The following is a 25,356-nucleotide window of genomic DNA, read 5'->3' as shown; positions in this document are numbered from 1 at the left end:
GTACAATTACGTGCTTTTGCAAATTATCATTCTGAAACATTTTTACTTGTGTTTGCAAATACTTGTCTTTGACGTGACACGGGATAAATCGCCTTCAGACTTGGAATTGCAGCAAATTCTAGAGAGCGATGAATTCTTTGAAGATTCTTTGGTATTTGACACAGCTTCGAGCTCAATTCAAAAAATCAATTCAACCGATGTAACAGATACAACACAATATATCACTAATGAAGGAACTAATATATATTTCAAGTCAAGGCAATATTTCTGTTAAATTTCTGAATGTTACTGATTCAATTCAAATGGAATATGACGACATCCTAGAACCTGAAGAAAATTACTACCGTCCATGTGAGGAGCAGAATGTATCGCCGTTGGATAAGCCTATAGAAGAAGCTGAACTCATGAAAATGGATAAGGAAATAGATAAATACAAAGGATTTAAGAAAAAGATATAAGAAGTTAAGAGAAAAAGGCTATAGATATCAAACATTAAGGAAAAGTAAAATTACTGGAAAATACTCTTATGTAAACGAAAATGAAGAGAGAAAACCGAGACAAACCTGTCCATTTGTTTTATGCAAGAAGGCAAAAAATAGATTTTGCCGTAACTTTAACCACCGTGACAGACAAGAAATAATTTTCAAATTTCTGGAAAATGTCATGGGATATGCGAAAAGTGTATGTTTCATCTTTATTCAAGACGGCAACTACTCGACGTCCTAAAAACGAGAATTCTAGTCATCTACTGGCATTTGAATATTATCCAAAAAAGAATGGTGAAAGCCTTCGGATATGCAAGAAAATGTTTTTAAACACTTTAGATTTAAAGGAATGGATGGTAAAAAACTGGGTAGTTCAAGCAACAAATAATAATGTGAGTGATAGCAACAATATAGCTATGTCCAGCAAATTAAGAGTACCCGTAGAAATGGAAAAAGCATTGGAAGTACTAAACAGATTTTTAGACGAACTTCCCAAGTTCGAATCACACTATTGCAGACAATCAACCCAAAGACTGTACTTGGAACCATTGTTTCAAACAAAGACTGATATTTTCCGGTTATATAAAGAATATTGTGATACTAATGATGCCAAAGCATTAAGTTCATTTTAAAAAATAAACGAAAATAAAAAATATGTTTATTCATTAACCAAGGAAAGACCAATGTGATATGTATATTGAATATAGGACCAAAAATATATTGCAAAAACATTGCGATTGCCACATAAAAAGAAAGGAGGAAACAAGAAAAGAGGAAAAAACAAATAAAGAATCAGTAATGAAAATGGAAAATAAAGAGATTGCAGTTTTAACTATGGAACTCCAGTCCGTAAAGCTTGCGCCTGTACTTCAAGCTTCCGCTATTTACTACAAAAACTTATGCTTGGACAATTTTACTACATTTACCTTAATTGACAAAAAAAGTCTCTTGTTATTTATGGCACGAAGCTGAAGTTGGTCTTGAAGCTATCGCTTTTCCAACGCTAATTACCAAACATCTTTCCAGTCTTATGGATAAAAATCCACATACAAAAACTATCATACTTTGTAGCGATGGCTGCGGCTATCAAGACCGTAATTGTACATTGAGTAATTCTTTATACCATTTTGCTAACGAAAAGAATGTCATTATAATTCAAAAATTTTTAGAAAAAGGACATACTCAAATGGAAGTGGATAGTGTGCACAGTTTGATATAGAGACAAAAATAAAAAATTAAGATGTAAAACTTTCATTTGATTATATTGAAATTTGCAAGAAGGCTCGCTTAAAGCAACCTTTTGAAGTAAAATTCTTAGATCGCACGTGGTTTCTGGATTACTCAAACTTACGATATTACAGAAGTATTAAACCTAGCAAGGAACCGACTGATTTACATGTGAACGACATAAGATGCTTCAAATACGAAAGAAATATTGGATTCCCATTTAAGAGTCATTATCCTGATGATTGGACTATCTTACCTCAAAGGTGTAAGAATATAAATGGACAGCTTAGCCAATTATACAAATCTCGTATAAAAATAAAAGAACAAAAATATCAACATCTACAACTTAAAACTGTCTTGCCCTTAGATGTACACGAATTTTATGACTCGTTACCTCACTAAATAAATATTAGATTATTACTAATTGCATTTATATTTGTTTTAGTTTGTGTTTTTTGTGTTCATTTTGAGAAAGAATATTTTTGTACTTTTGATATTAAATAAATATTTTAAAACAATATTAAACCGTACTTTAGTATAAATGTAAACCGCATTAACCATCATTTATACAATTTATTTTTTATATAAAATAATAAATTATATATATATATATACAGTATGTCCACAGATAGAGGGCCCAAGAGGACAAATGGACAAAAAATGTCGTTTTTCGACAAAAGATCGTTCTTGATAAAAGTCTCTGCTTCTCGAAAAAATACGATTTAGGAAGGTAACTTTGAACTTTTTTATACAGGGTGTCCAAAAAGTACGAACACACGAAATACTATCAAGAATAAACTAGCTTTATTTCTCATTTTGGAGCAAAATGGTAATTAAAAAACAAATTTCCAATCCTATCCAAAGTTTAGATACAAAATTGGTTGCTGAAACGTTCATTGCTTCAAACGTCCCCAAAGATATGTATCAGAAATAGTGAGGTCAGGACTTCTTGCAGGCCACAAAAAATTATTTTTCAAAACGAGATTATTAATTAATATTGTGACATTTGTTGTCATGCTTGTTGCAAATACGTGAAATGAGGTGAAAAAGGTAAAATTAGAAATTGGTTGAATTTTAAAAGAAAAATAAAACATGGAATACTCAATTAAAATTTTGTCTGTAAACTTTGGATAGGATTTGAAATCTGTTTTTTATTTACCATTTTGCTCCAAAATGAGAAATAAAGGTAGTTTACTCTTGATAATATTTCATGTGTTCGTAGTTTTTGGGCACCTTGTATAAAAAAGTTGAAAAGTATCTTCGTAAATCGTATTTTTTCGAGAAGCAGAAACTTTTATCAAGAATGACTTTTTGTCGAAAGACGACATTTTTTGTCCATTTGTCCTGTTGGGCCCTCTATCTGTGGACATACTGTATATATATATATATATATATATATATATAAATAATAAATAAATTAAAATAAAATAATGTATACATTTATACAACAAATCTAAATGTCAAAACCAAGTATCTAATATTGAACACAAAAACCAACAAATTATTTACTAATTACTGTACAGATGATAAGTCTCAAGTAGTTGGCAATTATTTTTTAATAAATCAGAATTATTAATCCAAAAATATAAAGTTTTTAGTGTCTCCTGAAAATTTTGGCTTTTGTAGTTACTTCGTTTTGCAGTTTCGCCGATAATGGGTCTTGCAATTTGTCACATAAAATGGCGTCGAATCTAAGCGCAATTTTTGTGAGATCAATAGGATGTTGCCAACTCTTCTCTCGTGGCTAAAAACGTCTGAAGACTAACCGATTCTTTAAATGTTTTGACGTTGTAAAATTAAAACGTCAAATGACCAATTCTTGTTTTCAATTTTATTCTGTGTGCAATATTTACAAATTCTGAATAATGTTTTGTTGAAAATTAGCAATTTACTGTTACTAATGTAATAATTTACATGATTAAACATGAACCTAGAAGTTGAAGAACATGTCCGCAAAAACGTGCCCTGGTCAAAGCTGCCTACTCACATAAAACAGGTAAAACAAAATCTCTGTTACAGTTCAAATCTCTATTATTACCCAATAATTACAATTTCTTTGCAAACAATAAACAAGATAAGAAGAGTTTCTAACAAGTAGTTATTCTGCATTTGTTTACAGATTCTAAGCAATTCCAAAAATTATGAACGGTACATTGTGAACTTTAGTATACAAAACCAGTTAAGGTTTCGAGGCAATTTAGGTAAGTTATCCTTAAAAACTTTCAGTAACTTAAAGCATCTAAATTTTTTTAGTGCGCAATGTCTTCAAAGACGAGAAGCGCTACTATGAAAGAGTCATCGAATTCAGTAAAACCCGGTTTATGTTGTTTCCATATCACTTGGCAGATATGATTGTTAAAGGCCTAAGAATAACACCATTTAACTACTATATATCTGTGGTGGAACAGCTCATGCAAGCTGAGAAAAGCTATGACACTTTGCCTAATTTTACTGCTGCTGATTGTAATAAGTGATTACTTTTGCTTTAGCATTTTAATTTATGTTTTCCTATTAAGGTTTAAGATTGTTGGGAATTGGGCGAAATGAGTATATTGAGTTAATAAATAAATCAAGGTCTAATCGAGGGAGGCTGTTTGGCAAAAGGAATGTCAGAATTTTGTTACCTCAAGTGCCAGTTAATATCCATATTGAGCCTTGGTGGAGAGTTGAGGTTGGTCTGGTTTTAGAAGAGGATATTAAAGTATGTTTATCTAACTTTAGTACTTTATGTCTAGTAATTCAATTTTTAGTTGGTGAATGAAAGTGAATTGGCTATTATTGATAAATTAATAGATTTAGGTTCGCAGAATGCTGGTGATTTAAACTATGAAGTTGTTCTTAGTTTATATAAGTAAGTAAGAAATTTTATGTAATATTTTGTAGATATATAGGAGAATTATGATCTGTTTTAGAAAAGGTTTAATTTACTTAGATGTGCCTATTACTGCAGCAGATAGAATTCAAGTGCCACCACTGCAAGGATTTGTCATGAATAGGATTTTAGGAGATTATTTTGAAACTCTTTTGTATAAAATTTTTGTGTCCATAGATGATCACACCACAGTGGGAGAAGTAAGTAATCAATTTTAATATGTTACAGGGTGTTAACTGATAATATACCCCCTTTGTGTTTTTTTTATTCTTAACAAACATTTCATGTCATTGTCAGTTAGCAACAGTGTTAGAAGTAGATACAGAACTAGTGAAACAGGCAGTATCTTTGTACTGTCGCTTACAATTCGCCAGGAAATTGAATCTGGACACTGAACAGGAGAAGTCCAGACGACATCCATCTTGGTCCAATCAGCCCATCCCAGATGAGAGGTACTTATCCTGGTTGATCTTTAATTTTTACCCCATTGCCACACAAGAAGTCATTCTTGCATAGATTTTTAACAAAATTTCAACTTGCAATAGTTGAAACTATTGTATTGAAAATATGATTTTTAAGCAACTTTCTACTCATTTTACAGCCCCCCAGTAGACATCACTCCTCTAACCCTCAACTTACCCCTTACCCCAAATTCTCCTCCACTCCTTTCAACCCCTTCCTCTGAACTTCCCCCATCAGATAGCTTAAATAATTCCCCCAACTCCAACCACAATAATAACCAGTCAGCAGGCTTAAGAGTGGCTTTTTTGTTTGACTCGGCCCTCACTGCTTTTTTGATGATGGGCAACTTGTCTCCGGGGCTCAAACGGCACGCTGTTACCATGTTTGAAGTGGGCAAGTTGCAGCATGAGGGCCTTGACAGTTTTTTGGCAGAGTTGGAGAAAGTGTCAGCCATGGATTCGGATGGAGAAGGGGAAGCCCGGAGATTCTTTGATCATGCAGTTATATTAAGGTATAGTGAATGTTTTTTGATTTGTTTGAGTTTTTTTTGTTTGGTATGAAATCGTTTTCAATTATTCAGAAAAACATCATAACGCCAATAAAGAATACAAAGATTGTAAATTTACTAAAGAGGCACCCCTTTTAAAAGTTTCAGTTTTTTAAGATTTCAAAATTTGTTACCATATATTTCATAAGTTTTCTAACGGTCTTTATTCTAGATCGACGATATTAGCCTTGCGTAAGTTGGGTGGCCCTGGTTTGGACTTAATCCGCCTCGAAAGTTTGAACTCCTTGGACGAAGCCGCTTGTCAACGCTTATTGAAACGAAAATATCGACTTCTGATTACTATGGCGCCAATTGCCAGAGAAGTGCGTATTTTACTGAAGTTGCGTGTTATTAAAAAATTTCAGTTTATTTTGGAAAGCAAATATCTTTTCCCTATCCAAATAATAATGGACAGAGACAGTATTTAACAAGTAAGTGGGGTTAGAAATACAGCAAACATCAAACAAATTTCTAATCTAACTCATTAAGCCAAACATTTATGGCGAATTCAGACCTATAGTAATGTTGGCAACTTTTTCTAGTGGCATCGTTTTATTATGACATTTGGCAACATGTTAGACAGCCATTGATAGTTTCCTCTGACCATAGTGCCGTACTGATCGCGCACTGAATTTGCCATTATAAGTTTAGCACATGCCTAATAAAATTTAACAATTACTAAATTTTCAACCTCACTGATTTGTTAAATTCCGTCACTGCTATCTATTATTTATATAGGAGAAAATGTCTTTCCTTAGAGAATTTAGTTTTTTTATAGTTGAAATGTCAAATAGTTCTCAATTTCATAAAAAAAAAACAAAATCTTTGTATAATTTTATTTTTTCGTCTCTCATAGGTGAGAATATCGCCATTATCAATAATGCCTCCTGCCTTATTAGGCCCGAGTAATCCGGAAATCAACAGTCTATGGTTTCGCATGTTTCTCTACTACATCACAGGTTACGGTCCTCCCAGTTTATTATTGGCTAAAGGAACAGAACTGAAGCGTTTGCCTAGAATGTTTCTGGGATTCTCTAGATTACTGGTGAGTTTCATTCTGGCCAGAGTCTTTTAATGGAGAAATTTTAACATTATAATTGTGCGTTGCGTAAAAAATATTTTTGCACGATGATATTTTGTAAAAGAGGTGTACATTTTTGAAGTATATTCAAGGAAACATTATGGTGATAAAATGACAAGAGCGTTATCTGGAAAAGTGACATTTGCAATTTGGGGAAAATTACACATTTTTTAATCGTCTTCGATCTTCAATAAACTTCACAATACTTCTGACAAATACATATGTTGAATAATTGCAGGAAGTCAATATGATTATTTATCAATTTCGACTACATTTAAAATGAAAAATTGGCGAAATCGCTGTCTACTTTGAAAAATGAAGGAATTGATGATACATTTACAGAAGCAATCAATGTCAGTTTTTAACTTTGGAATAATTTGGAAAGTTTACTCATTCAGTGTAGGTAAATCTGTATCTTTTTTAGTTGCTTATAAAAAATAAATATATATAAATGTGTATGTATAAAGCCTTAAAAATATCAAATATATTTTTAAGGCTTTTTTTGCTGGTATGGCAACAAATATATTTCTGTGAAAATTAAATTTTGCACTGTGGAAAAAATTGTTATTTTTATAATTTCCTACCAACCTTAAAAAATTATGCAATATTTGACGTGTTTATACGAAGCATCTACCCAGTTTACAGTTTTGAAGTTGCTTTCGATGAAATGGAGAAATTTCTATAAACATGCACGTTACAATTATTACATGAATAAACTATCTATAAACATCTATCTGTCGTAAAACCAAGGAAGTGAATTATTTCAATTTTAATTGATTTTTGCAGTTAACTTCTTGGCTACACGAACCGGCTGTGATACCTATAGGCAATATTTTATATGTAAACGCCTCTTTACAATTTGCCCCAGTATTAATTCAGGGTTTCGGAGTGCACCAAGCAGCCGAGACGGAAATATTGCCATTTCCCTTTAAAACTGCCTCCACATCATCAAAAATTGGGTGAGTAACAAAAAAAAAATTGTGGTTTTCATCTGTATTTATTTCGTAAATTTGTACTTCTCATAATCAATTAAAAACAATCTTCACAGTCTCATTTCTTGTAGAAAACCGAATCCGGAAGTCAACCTCCCACTATCGAAACACCCAGCAATCTCTAGTTTAAGCGAGTTACTAGATTTCCATCACAACTGCGGTTACCTCACATTCGCCAATATTGGCGTGCTCGATTTCGGCAGGCCGCAGGGTGAAGCGTCTCAGGTTCATTTACGAGGTAGGAAGCTTATAATAGCTGAAAATCAGAAGTAATATTTTCTACCATGAGATTTCTTCACAGAATCGTCAAAATCCACTCATCCGGGCGGCATTAAACCGGCGAAAATGGAACCCAGGAGCATTTCCAGTGAAAAAGTTACTTCACATAAAATAAATGCGGTTGAATTGAAGTTGCAGAGTCCGGTTGAGACTCATTTTGCAGTTACACCAGTGGAAGGTGGAAGCCAAAGGTCTTCGCCTACAAATGGGTTTACTAGGTAGCATTAAAAATTATTAAAAGGCGATGTAAATCAAACTCATCGAAATTTAAATAGATTAATGCTTCTTCTAGAGGACAAAACACGAAGTAGTATTTCTAACACCAAATCTTAACAAGACTTAATGATGAATATTACTTTTTATATAACCCTTCAGAAGTTTTTATATGCATATATTTTATTATCTTTTAGTAACTATTATCATCTACCGTTACGTAACACATCATATATGATTTGATTTTCTTGTGTCTACTTATTCCTACATACAATTGCTATAAAAATAATACAAAACAACTATAAAAACTACTAAAATAACTTTATCTCTAGACACTATGATCTTCTAGACTTGGTAGTGAATACGTTTTATGTGTAACATAACTTTGTAATTTTTTTAAATCATAATTTTTGTTACATAAAAAATCTATTTACTCATGTCAATTTTAAAAGTTGCACAACTGTTTCTTCTATCGAATATAGTTAAAATCTTCGAGAGTGTTTGATTATCATCGGCTACATGTAATTTTTAACCCTTTGAAACATTTGAATCTTAAGCTCTCAATAAATCTAATTTTATACAAAAAATGTTCTGTAGTCAAGACTGTACCACTTTGCTTCAAGAAGAACTGGACCAATTAGATAATAAAGCGACGGAGACTTCTGTAGCCCCACTGGATCGCGTAGATTTTGTAGAGCAGCTTTTGAGCCCAACCGAAGATCACGTCGGCATTTTTTGTCGTCTCGAAGATGCTCCTACAAAGGAGGAGGTTGAAGAAGCGAAAGTGAAGACTGCGAATCAAGATGAATCTATCAGGGTATGTTTTTTTCTTTATTATACAGGGTTAGACGTAATTAGGATCGAAAAATGTCCAATATATTTTTTGTTACCTTGATTTTGGGAGGTGTCCTGGTAGGACAATTGGTGAGCGAAACCTCACAACTGCATATCGGACTCTGTAGGATTCGCTTAGTTGGTATGAAAGGTGTTGATACATAAACAAAACAGTTATTCTATAAAAATATATATAAAAATTTTAGTTTTAGAGTCGTATTTTTATTTAAATATAATATAATAAGAAAGAGCATAAACTGAAATGTAAACAAAATGAAAAATACAACAAAAACAGATTTCCCTTTTGCTTTAATGCTAATTTTAAATATTGTCCAAAATTTCCAAGAGCTTTGGTACACTGTCTATCAATCTATGACGTCGAAGTGGTCGCCTCAAGAGTTACAATTTTTTCAATCCAAAAATATAGAATAACTATATCTATTTTTCTGTCGAGAATTTGCTTTTTTCCCCGGTGAAGTGAGAATGTTTAACAAGTTTTCTCGTTACCAGTCTCACTGAATTATTATAATTTCTTTATAATAGAAATCTTAGTTTTATTTAGATAATATTGAACAGTTATGACCTAGAAGCTTGTAAAAATTTATTATACAACTCAAATCACTTGGAACGCAAAATAGTATGGTTTATGGCAAGCCAATTTGCTAAAACCAACAAATGGCTTATCAAAACTATGTTCCCTTACATGTTTCTAAGAAACAGGCTCTTTTGCAGAATTGGACTATACTGGACTGCCATTTTGGTGTCCCACTATTCGATGCTGATGCAAATACAAAAATCTGCGATGCAATAATTTCTGGAGGTCTAGCCGAGGAAGAAAGGTAAGCAAAGAAAAAGCAAATTAAACCCAAATTTGGGTTGTTGTTTAATACGGAAGAAGATATAAAAATCAAAAAGTTTCCGGAAAATTTTTACTGTAATTTGGCAAGAAAAAAATTAAGGGAAAAGTACTTTCTATAAAAAAAATGGCCAACTGATCTGAAACATTCCCATTGCAGCGTTTTTACACAGAACTTTCATTTGACCTCACTTTGTTACTTGTGATCTAGCCTGGAAAAACTCATGGAATCTAGCAAGAAATTAGGAACAGTACTCCTAGACTTCATATCACAATGTCAATATTTTTCGGGAGAAAATATGGAAATTATGAAGAGAGGAAAACTGGTTCCATTGCCGAGAAGATGTTTGGTCTTCGATAATGGACGTGTCAGCGAATGGAGTGGCAAATAAAAACATTTAATAAATTAATTTTTCTGTACTTTAAAATAAGGCTAAAACCATATTCAAATTTATTAATTCCTGAGTAAAAGTATTATTTTTGCTAGAACAGAGACCATTTAGATAATCGCAAATGCGAAGAAGAGAAAAGAAGAGGAGCTTTCTGTGACTTAAATGTACGTACTTATCAATAGTTATGTTGTGAATAATAATTATTATTATCATTACGTTTTTACTTTTCAATTATTGCAATGTTATCCTCGACTCGTTCTGTACAGTTTTAAAGTTTATGCCTTTAAGGCAAAATACTGGAAATAGTATTAATTATTATTAATAAAAAAGTGCATATTATTTAAAAAATAAAAACTGAAAAAATGGTTGAATACAGAAACGGCGCGATAATTATGATTTTTTTAGATTTCGCTGTATTGTTAGCACATTTTTTGACAAGTCGGATTTACTAGGCATTTAAAAGATGCCAATGAAATTATAGTTTTAATATACAGGGTTAGTAAAAGGTTCTGAAATAATTACGAAGTTAAAAATACATATACAGAGTGTGGTCGCAAATAAAATTCTTCCCATATATTTTAAAAAGAAGGTTGATACTTGGAGAAGGACAAATCCTTCAATGAGGTATAAACGTCAATGTCAAAACAGTAACAGCTACAGGTATACGGATACCTACTGTTATTTCTCAAAATAAATGATTTTTCAATTCAACCCCACTTCCCCAGGCAGTTTTTAACGACAATTTTAGTCGAAGAGGTTTTTAAGCGTCTTTGAAAATTATTGACTTCTGTATATTTGTGCTACCGTGTACAAAATTGAAACATTCCCTTTAGTTTATTACTACTAATCGATTTTTATTTCCATATTAAAGCCACAATATAATTGTTATTGATTATTGTTAATGCATTTATTGAATTTATACTTTTTTGTATATGTCATTAATAAATTTATAATGATTCTCTCGGCCTATACATTTCTGCTTTTTACTTAATCTAGAAAATACTATGAATTATATATCACGAACATATTTGATATAATAAATTGAAGTTCTCAGATTCGATTTTTGGCCTTAACATATCAGTACTGTATCGTACGTGGACTGCGAAGCCAAATATTCAAGTCGGAGAAACTCAATTCTCACTTCATTTACATATTGTCATGTACGCCATTTGGTTGACGAAGCTGGATTTTTTTTTTCAATCACGAAAATTTGGATCCAAAAATTTCAGTTACTTAAACACAAAAATACATATTTTTTAAACGCTAATACCACATACATCGGTCTTACAGCTTTCGATGTTTAACATCTGTTTTTTCTGCCATAATAAGGCCAGAATTCTAGATTAACGAAACGTATTGTTAAAGTAAAGAGAGAAAATTAAACATTGATAAATCCGTTCAGGCCGTTCATAGATTACCGTAAAGATCAGCTTGTTCTACAAAATTACACAAAATGCAATGTGCTATATGAATTCTTTTTAATAAAAATATATAAAATAATCTTTTTAATAAATAATTGTTTTATTTCGTTCACCTTCCCTTTTTCTGTTTTCTTTTCTAGCGTTGAATTTCCTCAAAAAATAGAACTGCATATACCTACAAACCGCTACAGCGATCTATAATTTGAGTTTTAATTCTTACATTAACAATAATATAGATACCTATAACGATATGTTAATGCAGGTTTTTTTTCTGCAGAACAAGGACTAGTCTAGCTATTTACGTGTAGATGGCGCAGAAAGGATTTACATATTTCTTTAGATAGATATGTTTAGTTGACGTATTAGTATACAGATAACATACGTATCGATATTTTTGATTCAATGGAGTTGTAGGATAGAGTACCCCAAATACTGATTGTCGTTACTTTTATCTTTCATGCGGTAGAAGTTACGAAAAGGTTAACTAGGTAAAAGTTTTTTTTTAAATTTTTTATTAAAATGTCGGTTCTCAACATATCGAAACAATAACATGTCTATAATTCCATATTTGAGTAACTTAAACTCAAATGTCATATATTACTTATCAGATTTCCTGAATGAGCAAAATCAGAGTTATCTGTCTAAGCATTTTTACCCAGAATTAGAATTGGAATGTTATATGAGTTTGTTCAGTAGCAATTTAGGAACATTTCAAGAACGCCTTTGCAGAGTCAACGTTGTAAGCTTGCAAACTGTAATTTTTAGATGTTGCCATATTTTACTGCATGACAAAGTAGTGCATAATGAATCATTTAACAGATGTCGCACATCAAAGTCATCAGACAATTGCGTTGTTGCCAGTAGCTGAGTGTATGTTTGGTTGCCTGTCTTTTATTTAAAATCAAAGTTTTAAATGAAGAAAAATGTTAACAATTATGAATTAAATGAATAACGAAAGTATTTGAGGATACTCAGAAGTTAACATATTATAAATATGACTAGAGAACCTGATTATATGATGAATAAAAAAGACTAGAAAAGAATAAAAAGATCTGTGTTCCATTTCCCCCCTCTCTTGCCCAAAAATGGAGTCGCTGAGAAAAGCGAAAACCCCTCTTCACCGCCGAGTATGAGACACCTCACTTCTGTGTTTATTTTCGCCACAGGCCCTAGTTATTTTAGGCTAGTTTTTAGATTTAATTAATTTTAAGTTTAGAATAAGAAGTAATCCGAGAGAAAACGCAATAAAACGAAGATGATGGAGGACTTGGAGTACGGGTAAGTAGAATTTATGCGCGAAAAGTGGCGGTGGCGCCGCACTCGAAAAATTGACGGAAGTCGGCGAGCTGCCATTGCAGTACTCGTTCCGTCATTTTTGTGTGATACGTGGTGAATGCTGTGCACGAGACCGGTCGTAAATATCGCTTAATTTGATAAAACGGGGGCTTGAAATAGCATGCGAATGTTGAGGCTCAAGCACGAGATGATGGACGACGACGAAAAGGGGTATTTATCTGTATTTAGTGGTATTTTTGTGGGTTGCTTTATAGGTCACGCCGTGTACGCACCTCGTTCAATCGCACACTTTCCTTTCCAATATGACCCAAAACCTTCCGGAAAGGCCGACTTTGTCGTGCAACGTGGCCGTTTTCCAGATTTTATTGAATTTCGACCACCATTCTTCCCAATTTCCAGCTTGTTATGGTTTGATACCGGTTTTGACTACTCTACCAAAATCGCCGTTCACCGACCCCAAGCTAGACATATCAAGCGGTCAAAGAACGGAATGCCCTGCTTGTTCCCTATTTTTATTGCCACAGTTTACATTTTCTTCCTCTTTTGCTTTGCTCTTTTTAATATTTTATTTTCAAGGTACAAACAGAAATTCAAATTTTTCTAAATACCTGTGATAAACATACATATATGTTTATATATATATATATATATATATAATATAGATATGTCTATGTATAGATATATACATACAGCATCACACATAAAGTAGGCATCATATGGGAAATCTTGTTCATTTTGTTTTTGAGTTTAAATAAGTTTTGATTTTGCCTTACCAAACCAAAAAACATGTTTATAGCAATTAAATCACAATTTTTTTTACAAAAAAACAAATAATTTGCTATTATTCTTGAAAATGTGGAAAACTCACCACAAAGAAAGTTTCTTAATTTTTTATTTTCTATCCACATACCAGTTTTTAAATTTGTTGATTAACTTTCACTTTTTCTAAATTAAATTATATTTCGTTTCAATAGCTGTTTGGATTCATAATAGTTACTTAATACATAATGGAGCCATTTTAGACTTTTGTTTGTTTATAAATCTATTTCTGTGTCAATTAGCTTTAAAAAAATACAGCAATAAGTGATGCCGAATACTTGCTTTATAATCTAGATCAACTTTGCATCAAGACCTACATAGCCTCTTAAATGCATTTTGCATTTTCTTTGAAACCAATTATTTATAGCTGGAACTAATAAATATTCTTTAAACAGTTACTTTGATATAATAGAATTATTGTTTCAATAACAATTAACATTAAACTGTTAAGATAATAAATTTAAAAACATGTTTTTTTTTTGTTTTTAAAATAATACAAAAAAAGCAGAGAAAATTCATAATGAGTAAATATAAGAAATTATTTTGTGTATATGTATATTTATTACAAAGTGAAGTTCAAATAAAAAATAAAGGACATTCTGGGTGTGTCCCCCTATTGGAAGAAAGAAACCTTTAGCAATGATTTTATATATTAGTTAATAAGACAAGGATTCCCCATTTTATAATATAAAAGATATTGCAAAAGTTTTGAACATTACAGTCGCTTCATAAGAGGATATAATTTTTACCAAATGGATGCTACCATGCTTTCATCCTTTACTCTGTTTGATATCTTATCTCAAAGTGAATTAGATTCTGCAAAAGTTAAGTACACTTTATGCGTTTACAACGTCCTTTCAAAACGAATGCTCCACAAAAGTACCTACCGGTTATTTTCTTGGTGTGTGTATGTTTTTTCAAACATTAATAATGAAATGAATATTTTCTCCCTTTATAATTTTTTTAGGACCACTAGATTAACATACTAGCTGCTTTATCAGAAACATCATTTTCACGAAGTTGACCAATAATATGTCTTTATTTTAATGTTTTCTATTATTCTTTTGGTAAATTTGCCATGACATCTATCAGCCCTTATTGACTTTGTCACGTACACAAAAGAAATACATCAATGTTTCTTTTCATCGGAGAAATTTTAAGAAACTATTCTTAAATGGTAAACATAACAATGGCAATATCTAATTTCTGAAATTATTTTGGTGCTAAGGTAGAATTATAAGCGAATGGCTGCCACATATGCAATTAATTAAAAACTAATGTGTTTGAAATGTATTAGACAGTTTTCAAAATGTAGCGACCTTTGTCGTGGCATTTTAAGTTCGGCTTAAATAATCAGTGCATCCTCAAATTAATAATTTTATATGGGAGTGATGTGTCCAATGCTTTCTTAGAACAAACTAAAACCTGAACATACTATATTTATTTTTTAATAATTAAAACACAAGAATTGCTTTTTGGGTTCTAGTTTTTCATGCAATAGAAAATTCAGGAAAAATTCGTAATACTTTTAAAGGAAAGTATCGGTACCAATGTCAAAGGAGACAACTTTCTAAAACAGCATTTCAAGAAATTGAAATCTAAAACACCTACAGACAAAAAAGTAATGTAATATATGAAATTGCAAAAAATTGTAATGGAATCTGCATTCGCCAAAATAGTCAACATATAATAAATTAAATGAAATACAATAAAAATAATCCGACTGCTTTAATAAACCGCACAAACCAACATTAACTTAATTTTAATAATCGATTTTCAGAAGACTTAAGCTTTAAAAACTGAAAACAAGAGAAAACGTTTCTTAAAATCCCGTACATAAAGAAAAACATAAATTCCTAAAACACTATGTCGTACATGGATGGCTTAAAAGTTTTTTTTCTTGTTATGGATTATTTTTACTGAATTTGTGTCTGTTAATTAGATTTTTACATATTGATTGATTTGGCCACACTATTGCACAAATTTCATATACCTCAATACTTTTTTTGTTTGTAGGTCTTATTGGTTTGCTAAAGTGCTGTTTTAGTAAATGCTATCTCATAAAACTGATAAATATTTTTTTTGAGAAAAAACTATTTGTGAATTTTTTCCGAAAGGCATGACACATAAGGAATAGTGAGGTAGTTCCTAGTTGTTTTGTTCTAGAATTTGTGCGGTTTTGTTTTGAAAATAAAGTTTACTCTTTTGCCAGACAAGCTGACAAAGAGTGATTTGAGTTCAAATGTTTGCATCACCTCCCAGACCAAGTACGCTTGGTGTACCATGCTATTTTAATTTCTTCATTTTTATTATGAAGGGTGAGGTGAAGAAAATTGATTTGGCTGTTTTGTTCAATTTAAGTGTGAATTTAATTTTGGCATGGTATTTATTGAATTCTTTTAGGATTTAGTTGTCTGAATCATGTGGTGCGACGAGTAAACACTCGGCCAATCAGCATCGAAACGTCTATAAATATATCCCAAAAGTTTTAAGGAATTCTGCTTCGCATTAAAGGGAGCACCACAACCCAAGAACCATTCCCTATAAATTTTTTTATTCACGAACGGGTATGGCACATTCAGACATTATTTTCTCCTAAGGAAGCACCGGAAATCTGACATCTCCGTACAAAATTAATGATAAATATGCGATCGGAGAGGTTGCTCGGGTTATTTGTGAAGACGGTCTAATACATTTGAAGTACATTAATATTTAACTAATTGTCTCTATGGCATCCGTTTACCTACGATCCGACTTTAGCAGCAAAACTAATTTCAGACACTAGACGTTTTCCGTCCCGTATTATGTTTAACGTTTAAGAAATTATGTAAAAAATAATCCCAACTGAAACTTAAGCACGCAACTTGGGATGTTTAGAACAATTTCGACTAGACTAACTGGACGAAAATTTTGATATTTTAGTTTAAAAAAAAATCATCAGTGTTTTTGTCACACCTTTTGCGTGTTTTAACCTAATTTACAAGTTTAGAAGAGAATAGACTAGCGGTAGTTGGATAATCCTGTACGTATAGAATCAATATAAACTTTAAAGATTGATTCAGTCAATTTATGAACCATCGAGGTTATTCGATTTATTGCAATTGATTATTAAAAAATAGAAAGATAATAAAAGTGGGTGCTATGAGTACCCACAAAATAAAGCAAATTGCAAAAAAGAGAGATTCGGACCTGAATTGAGTCAAAGTCAACATGTCGAATAAGTCGATAAGTGTTTTATCCATGTGTTAATTTTGACTCGCCACTTCAGGATCAAATTTTAATTAATAGTTTTAAAATTGGCAGCTTTATTTTGTTCCTGTAATAATTGAATGGAACTGATTTTGAGCAAAGTAGTTTAGTTTTATTTTACTTTAAAACATTCACCCTATAGCTGATCTGTATATGGCGTTTCAAACTGAGATGTAGGTATTTTAGGTAATACGGCAAAAAAGTTGCCGTATAACCATCTCCTGAAATATCTACCATCTAATTTTAGGGCACGCATTATAATATCAACTTTAATATTTCTTGGTAACTTTTAATCCTTTGCTTCTTCGAAACGACGCATATTACTATTACATTTGGAAGGAAATAAGAAGCCCATTAGAAAACTCACTTTCAATTTTGTGTATTTCCAAACGTTTCTCCTTTCAGACCACGTTTTGTTTGCTTACAATTAGTTCACGAATTTATCTCATTGTCAATAAGTTTTACAGATAAGCGGTAAAGTTGATGGGTTCTCGAAAACTGGCTCCCAACAAAATGCCTGTCTTTAATGGGGTTCTTTGCAAATTTTACTGATTTATGACCCATTTTTACCTTGTCTAAAATAGCCTTTCCCCATGCAAATTTTAGACTTAGTACTTATTCGGAGAAATTTTTACTACCTACCCTTGTACTCTACTTAGTTCAAGGTTCTTAGGAACCTAAAAATTCCGTTACATTTTATTTGAAGACCCACTGGGCTAGGCAGTCTATGTATCACCGTGATGGCTGATACATGTGGCGTCGTATACGACCAACAAGGGTATGTTTTTTTATTAATTTTCATAAGAATATAATAATTCGTCTTTTAGATATTCACTTGAACAGGTTTAGTGAAAGTCAATTAAAACTATTTTTATTAAAATAAAGTAGCTTTGATTGCAATGCTATGAAAGTTGCAGCTTAATTAATTTTCCTGTATTGTAATGTAATGAATTGTGAATGTAATAACGTTTGTCGAACGATACATTGTGTGTGATGTGCCTATTTGTTACACTTTCTGATTAACACGTTATAGTATGATCACCGCAAATTAATATTGATCATAAATAGTAATTTTTAGATTCTTTTCTGTTGCGAATGCTTGAGTTCTCATATTTGTACTTTATGAGTGCGCTAATGTCGATCTTTTTAATCTGAATTAACTTCAAGCCAATTTAAAAAACTGATTAAATTGGATTTTGATTTCTTGTGGGTGTAAATAAAATAGCTTTAAGATCTTGGTGTTTTATTCGGCCTTTTTTTCTAGCTGGTTTCTTGCATTGCGTCCACTCTGTAAATCTCATAACCGTCAAAAAGCCGAAAGTTTGTGCTCCATAAATCATCGGAATCGTCTCGATGTAGTCTATGTAATTTTCAAAATAATATACAGGGCGTTCTATTTATAAAAGCATACGTTTGGCCTGTTATGCTTTTTTTGTACATCCTATATATGTGAAATAAAGTGAATTTAAATCTTTTTTGTAGAGAACGCTTCGAAAATAAAAAGGTTTATAAAGGGAGTTCATAACAAAACACACAGGTATTCGAGATGCTTAGTACTGATATAAGTATTCTTAATATTTTCGCTTCTTCCTCTTTGCACCTTCATGCCACAATTTGCATTATTTTGTGGTGATGCTGAGAACCACTGTCTCAAATAAAGTTAAGACCTGCAAAGGCTAAGGTAACTTCAAAGTTACTTTTATCTGTGTTTCGAATTGTTAACACCAGGGTTGTAACTGATATTTTCGACCTACAATCCTCCAATTAATAATCAAGACCTTTTTATGCGCACTATTCAATTTTTTAATTTATAAGAAAAGTGGGAAATATCATTTATTGAAAAAGAGTATTACGACCAAATTTTTGGTTTTCGACTATTTTATTTTTTATTATCTCCCGTAGCAAGCTCTTCGTGGGAGGTCTATCATGGGAGACAACCCAGGACAACCTACAAAGGTATTTTTCGCGATATGGGGAAGTCATAGATTGTGTGGTAATGAAAAACGCGGAATCTGGCCGGTCAAGAGGATTTGGATTCGTCACTTTCGCTGATCCCGCCAATGTCAATGTAGTCTTACAAAATGGGCCACATACGTTAGACGGAAGGTGAGTTTATTCAATGAAAATAATAGAGATTTACAAGTTACATTAAAAATATGTTTAGCTTATCAAAATCCGGATAATCTGTAGAGTAAACCTGATTATTAGCAACATTTCATAATATTTATGAAGATAGTGATGTATGGCATTCAAACCTGTGAGTGTATAAATTTAGACACTGGCAAATTATATAGCATTTGTATTTAGGCGACTTTTTGAATTCTGGGTTCCAAAAGTTGTTTAAGTGCAAAATTTTGTATTCATGCCCAGTTGTATAGGTTTAATTTAAACTCCATCTGTGGTTAAATGGTAAATTTGATGTGTAAACGATGGGAAAAATCTGAAATTTCAACTTCAGTTCGAATTTAAATCCAGGATAAGTTTCATATCAACATATATAAATTACAAATCGTCGATTTCAGAGAATAATTTTGATATATTTTGTTTTATCATCCATACTTTTCCAAAAATAAATTAAATTATTTATTACTGGCAATAAAGTAACGCTACCATCTGAGCACATTTACTTATGTTTTTCATGCGTTAAAGATACCTAAATGGTATAATTACAAACTTATTAGAATGAAATGCGATCAAATCTTTTCCTATATAAAGTTTTGTATACAAAATTTTTAGGTGAAGATATTTCATTAAATCAAAGTTTATCTTGCCAATTAAATTAAGAGCTCATCATCTGAATTGAGGCTGAGACATACTATGAGATTTAAATTTCATATCTAACCAGCTGTGGGATTTTACACAAAAGAAATTAAAGATAAAAAGTAGGTCGTAGCTTGATTATATGCCGCAAAATGACGTTAAAATGAATTTTTGATAAAGGAGCCGAGTGAGGTTATGTTGTTTTATTTATTTTTGTCAACATACGTCCTTTATTTCAACAAACTCAGTTGACTAAATGTGAAATTTAAATGATCTTTCTGTATATAAACAAAATAAAAATTTTGCGCCTTTTTGGATTCCCAAAAAGTTTTGAAACTGTACCAAGCCGAATGCTGAAAAAATGAAAAAAAATGCCTTCCTGACGCAGCTGTGATTACACAGGCAGTTAGCAGCTGTTCATAGATTTCGAAGGCAATAATCGATGATGTTAATATTCTCAATAGATCTATAGCATTAATTGTAATTTAACTGCCATTACCTAATTTTATTATTTAAATGTAACATGTGAACTAATTGTAGCCACAACAACAAAAGTTCACAAACCTCACATTTCATATTTATTTTGTATTTTTTCAAGTTTTTGTTATCTTTTTTGAATTACCTTTAATTTATTGTAAAGTGTGTTAGAATATTGAGTTGTTAAAACATATAGGTAGTTCTTTTATTATGGTATATGTGTTTAACATGTTTCAACAAACATAACCTGAGATTTTACCTAACATTTCAACTATGATTAGAAAACACTCTGAAGCTAACAATAGTTAGGGAAGTAGGTACCTAGTCGTACCAACCTCCTCCAAACAAGTTTTCAAACAAGCCAGTAATAAGGGCTATAAGACTCTCCATACCTAAATTTCTGTTTATTTATAATTATTACCGTGGCAATAATAGTTTTCTAGAAAATGAAATGAATAAACTCGCATAGTATATGTATTTGGATCGGTAGTCCCTAAACTTATGCCTACAGTTTTCTTTAATCTACCAAAGTTTTGCAACATAACCCTTCCTAACGTTTTCCTTCGGGAACCAGTGGAAGCATAACATGTTTTTCCTTTTGACCTAGAAATTAACTTTACACAACTACATTTCACACAACTGGGCATATTTAGGTAGTTTGTATTTGAATATACTCAATTCAACAGTAAGAAAATGTTACTTGATGTGTTACAAGTGCATAGTTTATTATTTTCAAATTGCTGTTAGCATTAATGTAGAATTTTGACATCAGATAAGAAGCGCTTATCTCTAACTGCGAATTGTCTAAATAAGATTTAATTAAGTTACACGTGGTAATTCCATGTTATTCGATGTGGTATAGAAAGTTTTTTCTTTGAACTATTTTATTTGTGGGAGAAGGAATGTGTTTTAGAAGCATATTAGTAACGCTTATTGCTGAAGTGTCCGCAGTGATTTCGAAGTCACAAGCCAGAAGATTTAGAAAATGTACTGAAGATCAATATTTAACATAGCCCATTTCATTGAAAGGTCACTCCGTGTCTTTTGAACATTTACAACATCTAAAGGGAAGGTTTTAACCGGTTAGCCCAAGGGGTTTTGAAACCCGGCCGCAATATAAAACACATTTTAGTAAATTCAGAATGATCCGCATAGTTGAAAGACGTATTCCTACCATAACAATATAAGACAACCTGCTAGTTTATTTTTTTCGAGTAGTACCAGTTACATCTACGTTAGTTATGATCGATAAAAAAATGTTGCTATTTGAAACAGTTACATATAATACTTCAAGATCACATTAATTTTAGGATAAAATTGTATACTTAAAGACTTCCGTAATATGCTTAAGAATATTAAGTTTATTTCAAGACTTTTCATGTGTTGGTGTCTACTTTTCTTAGCTGTTGGGAGGTACCATTTGTGCATATTCTAGCGTATAGTTTTACTACTGACCGTGGGCTAGCTTTAAAATCTTTTGCTTAAAGATGCCTCAAAGAAAAAAGTCAACTGGCATCAAGTCTGGTAACCTTGGCGGCCATTTAAGAGGGATGTTTCGTCCTGTCCACTGATTTTTGAAAATTTTTATTAAGATAACTGTTATTCAATTCTTTGGCCGCACCTCCTGTCAAAAGAATAATGTTACCAACAAGACGAACAAGTTCAACTTTAGTCCCTTACATTAGTTCATTATTACTGAAACACTTGTAGTGGCAGTAAAAATAATCTTTGATTTTTGTAGCAAATATGTGACATTTTATCCTAAACTACAGTTTTCCTCATTCTACAATCCAAAAAAAAAGTTTGACAAAATTGGACTATAAATACAAGTTTTATGAATGCGTCCCGTTTTTAAATGAGTTACACTGTATATCATGACATTTATCGCAGATATATCTCCATCGAATCCTGTTTAAAATGAGCGTATACAACTGAACATAATGATTAATGTATACGTCACATTATGTTCTTTCAATATTAATATTAGAGCTTGAAGCTGTATTTTTTCCTCTATTTGTCACAATTTTACGAATATTTGCTCTATAGGACAATAGATCCAAAACCGTGTAATCCAAGGACATTGCAAAAACCTAAGAAGGGCGGTGGATACCCCAAAGTTTTCTTGGGGGGGCTGCCATCAAATGTGACCGAGACTGATCTGAGGAGCTTCTTCACGAGGTTCGGAAAAGTTATGGAGGTTGTTATTATGTACGACCAGGAAAAAAAGAAATCTAGAGGTAAGTTAGCAAATATCTAAAGCGTATATCATATAAATGTGATGTGGATATTGTGAGTGATTTTTGGAAAAATGTTATTCTTCCAGAGCCAAGACTTTAATGTCCTTTTACCATGAGTTAATTGCGTGGTTTGCACAGTATTTTGTATTTGACAAATATCTCAATTGTTTGTTGATTCAATATTGTGCTATATTGAATGCTTCTTGTCGCCTCCGCTGTAGATATTTTATAGTACATTGGAGTGAATCAAGATGGGACATTGAAGAAAATTATCGATAAAATTATGACGGTTTCAGTCAATTTCTTCTCATCTTGTTTAGTGATACTAAACTCAAATTAAAAGCATAACATGTGATGTAACTTTTGTTCTAACAAAGCATCTTTACAATTTTTCGTTCTCACAGAAATAATTTATTGCAAACATCGAGACTTTTCTTTGTAACTTGAAGTGCAATTTTCTGTAAAATGTAGTTTTGGAAATTTTGAAATCGATTAAATAATAAATATCTGATTAACATTCCAAATTAATTGTGAATTAAGTAGGCATGATTTTGTCAATTTTACTTCCCAACACAAATGCTCGCTGTCCGTTACAATCTGTCAACAATGAAAATTTATAGTAACTGAGCAAATGGATGTTAAAACATTAGTATTCATGACCTTCTTGATAGAAAATTGATTATTGCATTATTTCTGCAAAAATTAAGACCACCTTGTCAATTCAAAGTAATATTGTAATGCATTATACCTTTCCTCTAAGTTCAACTGCAGATAGGTAGGAACCAAAGATGCATGATGCACAAAAGATGGAGCATAAGTTATGAAGGAATACTACTTCGATGCATAATGGCACAAATCAATTGAATTTAAATGGATGTTACACGAAGTATCGTACACAAGAGCAGTGTACGCAGATTTTATTCTGGTATTTGATATTTTGTGACACGTCAATTTAAATTCAATTCATTATGTTATGTCTTAAAACAGTATTTACACCATGTTTTCATGTAGCATGTTTTATGTTTAAGCATCTCTGGTGTACGATCAGTCTAATGTCATAAAAGATTTTAAGAAAATGGACTGAAAAAAATACCATCATGTCACTAAATTATTCAATTTTCAACTAATTATGTTTAAAAATTGTTCCAGGTTTTGGATTTTTATCTTTCGAAGATGACGATTCTGTGGATAGGTGTGTTGCAGAGCATTTCGTTAATTTAAACGGAAAACAGGTATTTGTTTTTAAATACATATATTAATTATCAGTTACAGAACTTTTACTGTGTTGCTCTGTTTCGCTGTTCCTGTATTTTGCTGATGACCAACCCTTTTAGGTTGAAATTAAGAAGGCGGAACCCAGAGATGGATCAGGTGTGAATAAGATGGGCGGTAACGATGTATCGTCCGCCTGGGGCCCACCGCAGGCGCCCATGGGCATGATGCAAGGTCCCAACGGACAGATGGGTGGTCCTCCCATGAATATGGGAGCCCCGATGGGTCCCAACATGAACCAAGGATATTTGGTAAGCTACCAAATTTTATTTGTTAGTTATTTCTTCCTGAAGCATCATTAGTTTACGTAATTAAGATAGTTGTGTATTTTTCATTTTAATAAAAAAATTTTTTTAAATGTCTTTAACTACGATACTCCGTATTTTAGAACTACAGCTATCTCGGGTATGTTTGTAGGAAGTTATTTCGTATTTCGACTACAGGAATATCTCTAATTTGTGCCATCTGTTTAGAAAACTTTAACTATAGGATGTGCCATAATTGATTGAATCAGATGGGGAGCTCAAAATTTTTGATTTAGACTAAAGAGCGCGCTATCGTCTGCACACTTTTCCCTAAATTTTGGAAAATTTCAAACTAATCTTCCGACTTTTCCAACAATAAAATAATTTTCTATTTAAAATTCGCAAGTTGATCTACTTCCCTAAAGAAGTGGCTGATAGTTTCATACTACATAAACACAAAAAATAATACCTAACTCTAAATTTGATAAAATTATATATATTAGGTGTACAACTTTGCTTCCGCCGTTTTTGAATAGATGTATGTAGCGGTAAGTAATGATCGAAATAAATAACCCCATGTGGGCATGCAGGAGCCTTGGGCACCTGTTAACATAACCTCATAAAAATATTAGTCTATTTGTGTCTTCATCATAAAGTTATTCGCAATTGAAAATGTCAGTGTACGAGCCAAATTCTCGTCATTTGCGGGAGGTTTTACTTTTCTGCTTCAATATGAAGAAATCTGCTGCTGAGGCTCATCGAATGCTCTCAGATACTTATGGGGAAGCCACTATTAGTGAAAGGACATGTCGTGAGTGGTTTCAGCGCTTCAAGAACGGTGATTTTCACGTCGAAGACCAACATAGCGGTGGAAGAAAGAAGGTTTTCCAAGATGCGAACTTGGAAGCATTACTTGACGAAGACTCGTGTCAAAGTCAACAAGAATTGGCACAATCATTGGGAGTGACTCAACAAACAATCTCAAAACGCCTCAAAGACATGGGAATGATTCAGAAGCAAGGATATTGGGTGCCGTACGAGTTGAAACCAAGAGATATTGACAGGCGTCTGTTCGCTTGTGAACAGTTGCTTGCAAGGCAAAGACGGAAGGGATTTCTGCATCGTATTGTGACTGGGGACGAGAAATGGGTTCATTACGATAATCCCAAACGCAAAAAGACTTGGGGATATCCCGGCCATGCTTCCACGTCGACGGCCAAACCGTCTATTCATGGTTCCAAAATCATGCTCTGTATTTGGTGGGATCAACTCGGCGTAATATATTATGAGCTGTTACAACCAACTGAAACAATCACAGGTGCTCTTTATCGAACCCAATT

The 25,356-nt window shown here is 32.3% G+C and overlaps 2 protein-coding genes across 4 annotated transcripts in view; both read left to right on the top strand.

The window, feature by feature from the left end:
* The first annotated feature begins 3,519 nt into the window (after positions 1-3,519).
* On the top strand, positions 3,520-11,133 carry LOC136408922 (protein FAM91A1). Of its 2 annotated transcripts, XM_066390144.1 has the most exons (16): positions 3,520-3,708; positions 3,832-3,913; positions 3,966-4,175; positions 4,229-4,413; positions 4,463-4,563; positions 4,625-4,784; positions 4,882-5,036; positions 5,186-5,557; positions 5,766-5,916; positions 6,450-6,638; positions 7,461-7,633; positions 7,738-7,904; positions 7,968-8,163; positions 8,756-8,975; positions 9,725-9,831; positions 10,060-11,133. In XM_066390144.1, exons 1-16 carry the CDS (start codon positions 3,637-3,639, stop codon positions 10,238-10,240), a joined length of 2,721 nt encoding a protein of 906 aa, XP_066246241.1. In that variant the 5' UTR covers positions 3,520-3,636; the 3' UTR covers positions 10,241-11,133. The 2 variants fall into 2 exon arrangements, with proteins under 2 accessions (XP_066246241.1, XP_066246242.1); XM_066390145.1 differs by lacking the exon at positions 3,966-4,175.
* Positions 11,134-12,766: 1,633 nt separating this feature from the next.
* Positions 12,767-25,356, top strand: part of Hrb27C (Heterogeneous nuclear ribonucleoprotein at 27C) — a 34,216-nt gene continuing 21,626 nt past the window's right edge. Inside the window, exons 1-5 of one of the 2 annotated variants that reach the window (XM_066390551.1) lie at positions 12,767-12,939; positions 18,928-19,131; positions 22,309-22,499; positions 23,649-23,731; positions 23,834-24,022. In XM_066390551.1, the coding sequence (XP_066246648.1) occupies positions 12,917-12,939; positions 18,928-19,131; positions 22,309-22,499; positions 23,649-23,731; positions 23,834-24,022 (690 nt within the window). In that variant the 5' untranslated portion in view covers positions 12,767-12,916. Of the gene's footprint in view, positions 12,940-13,002; positions 13,168-18,927; positions 19,132-22,308; positions 22,500-23,648; positions 23,732-23,833; positions 24,023-25,356 lie in introns of those variants that run through there. The other variant, XM_066390549.1, reaches the window with a different exon arrangement.

The sequence above is a fragment of the Euwallacea similis genome, chromosome 5 (assembly GCF_039881205.1).
Source record: "Euwallacea similis isolate ESF13 chromosome 5, ESF131.1, whole genome shotgun sequence".
NCBI lineage: Eukaryota > Metazoa > Arthropoda > Insecta > Coleoptera > Curculionidae > Euwallacea > Euwallacea similis.
The sequence above is the reverse complement of the archived record's forward strand: the minus strand, read 5'-3'. Positions and strand labels throughout refer to the sequence as shown.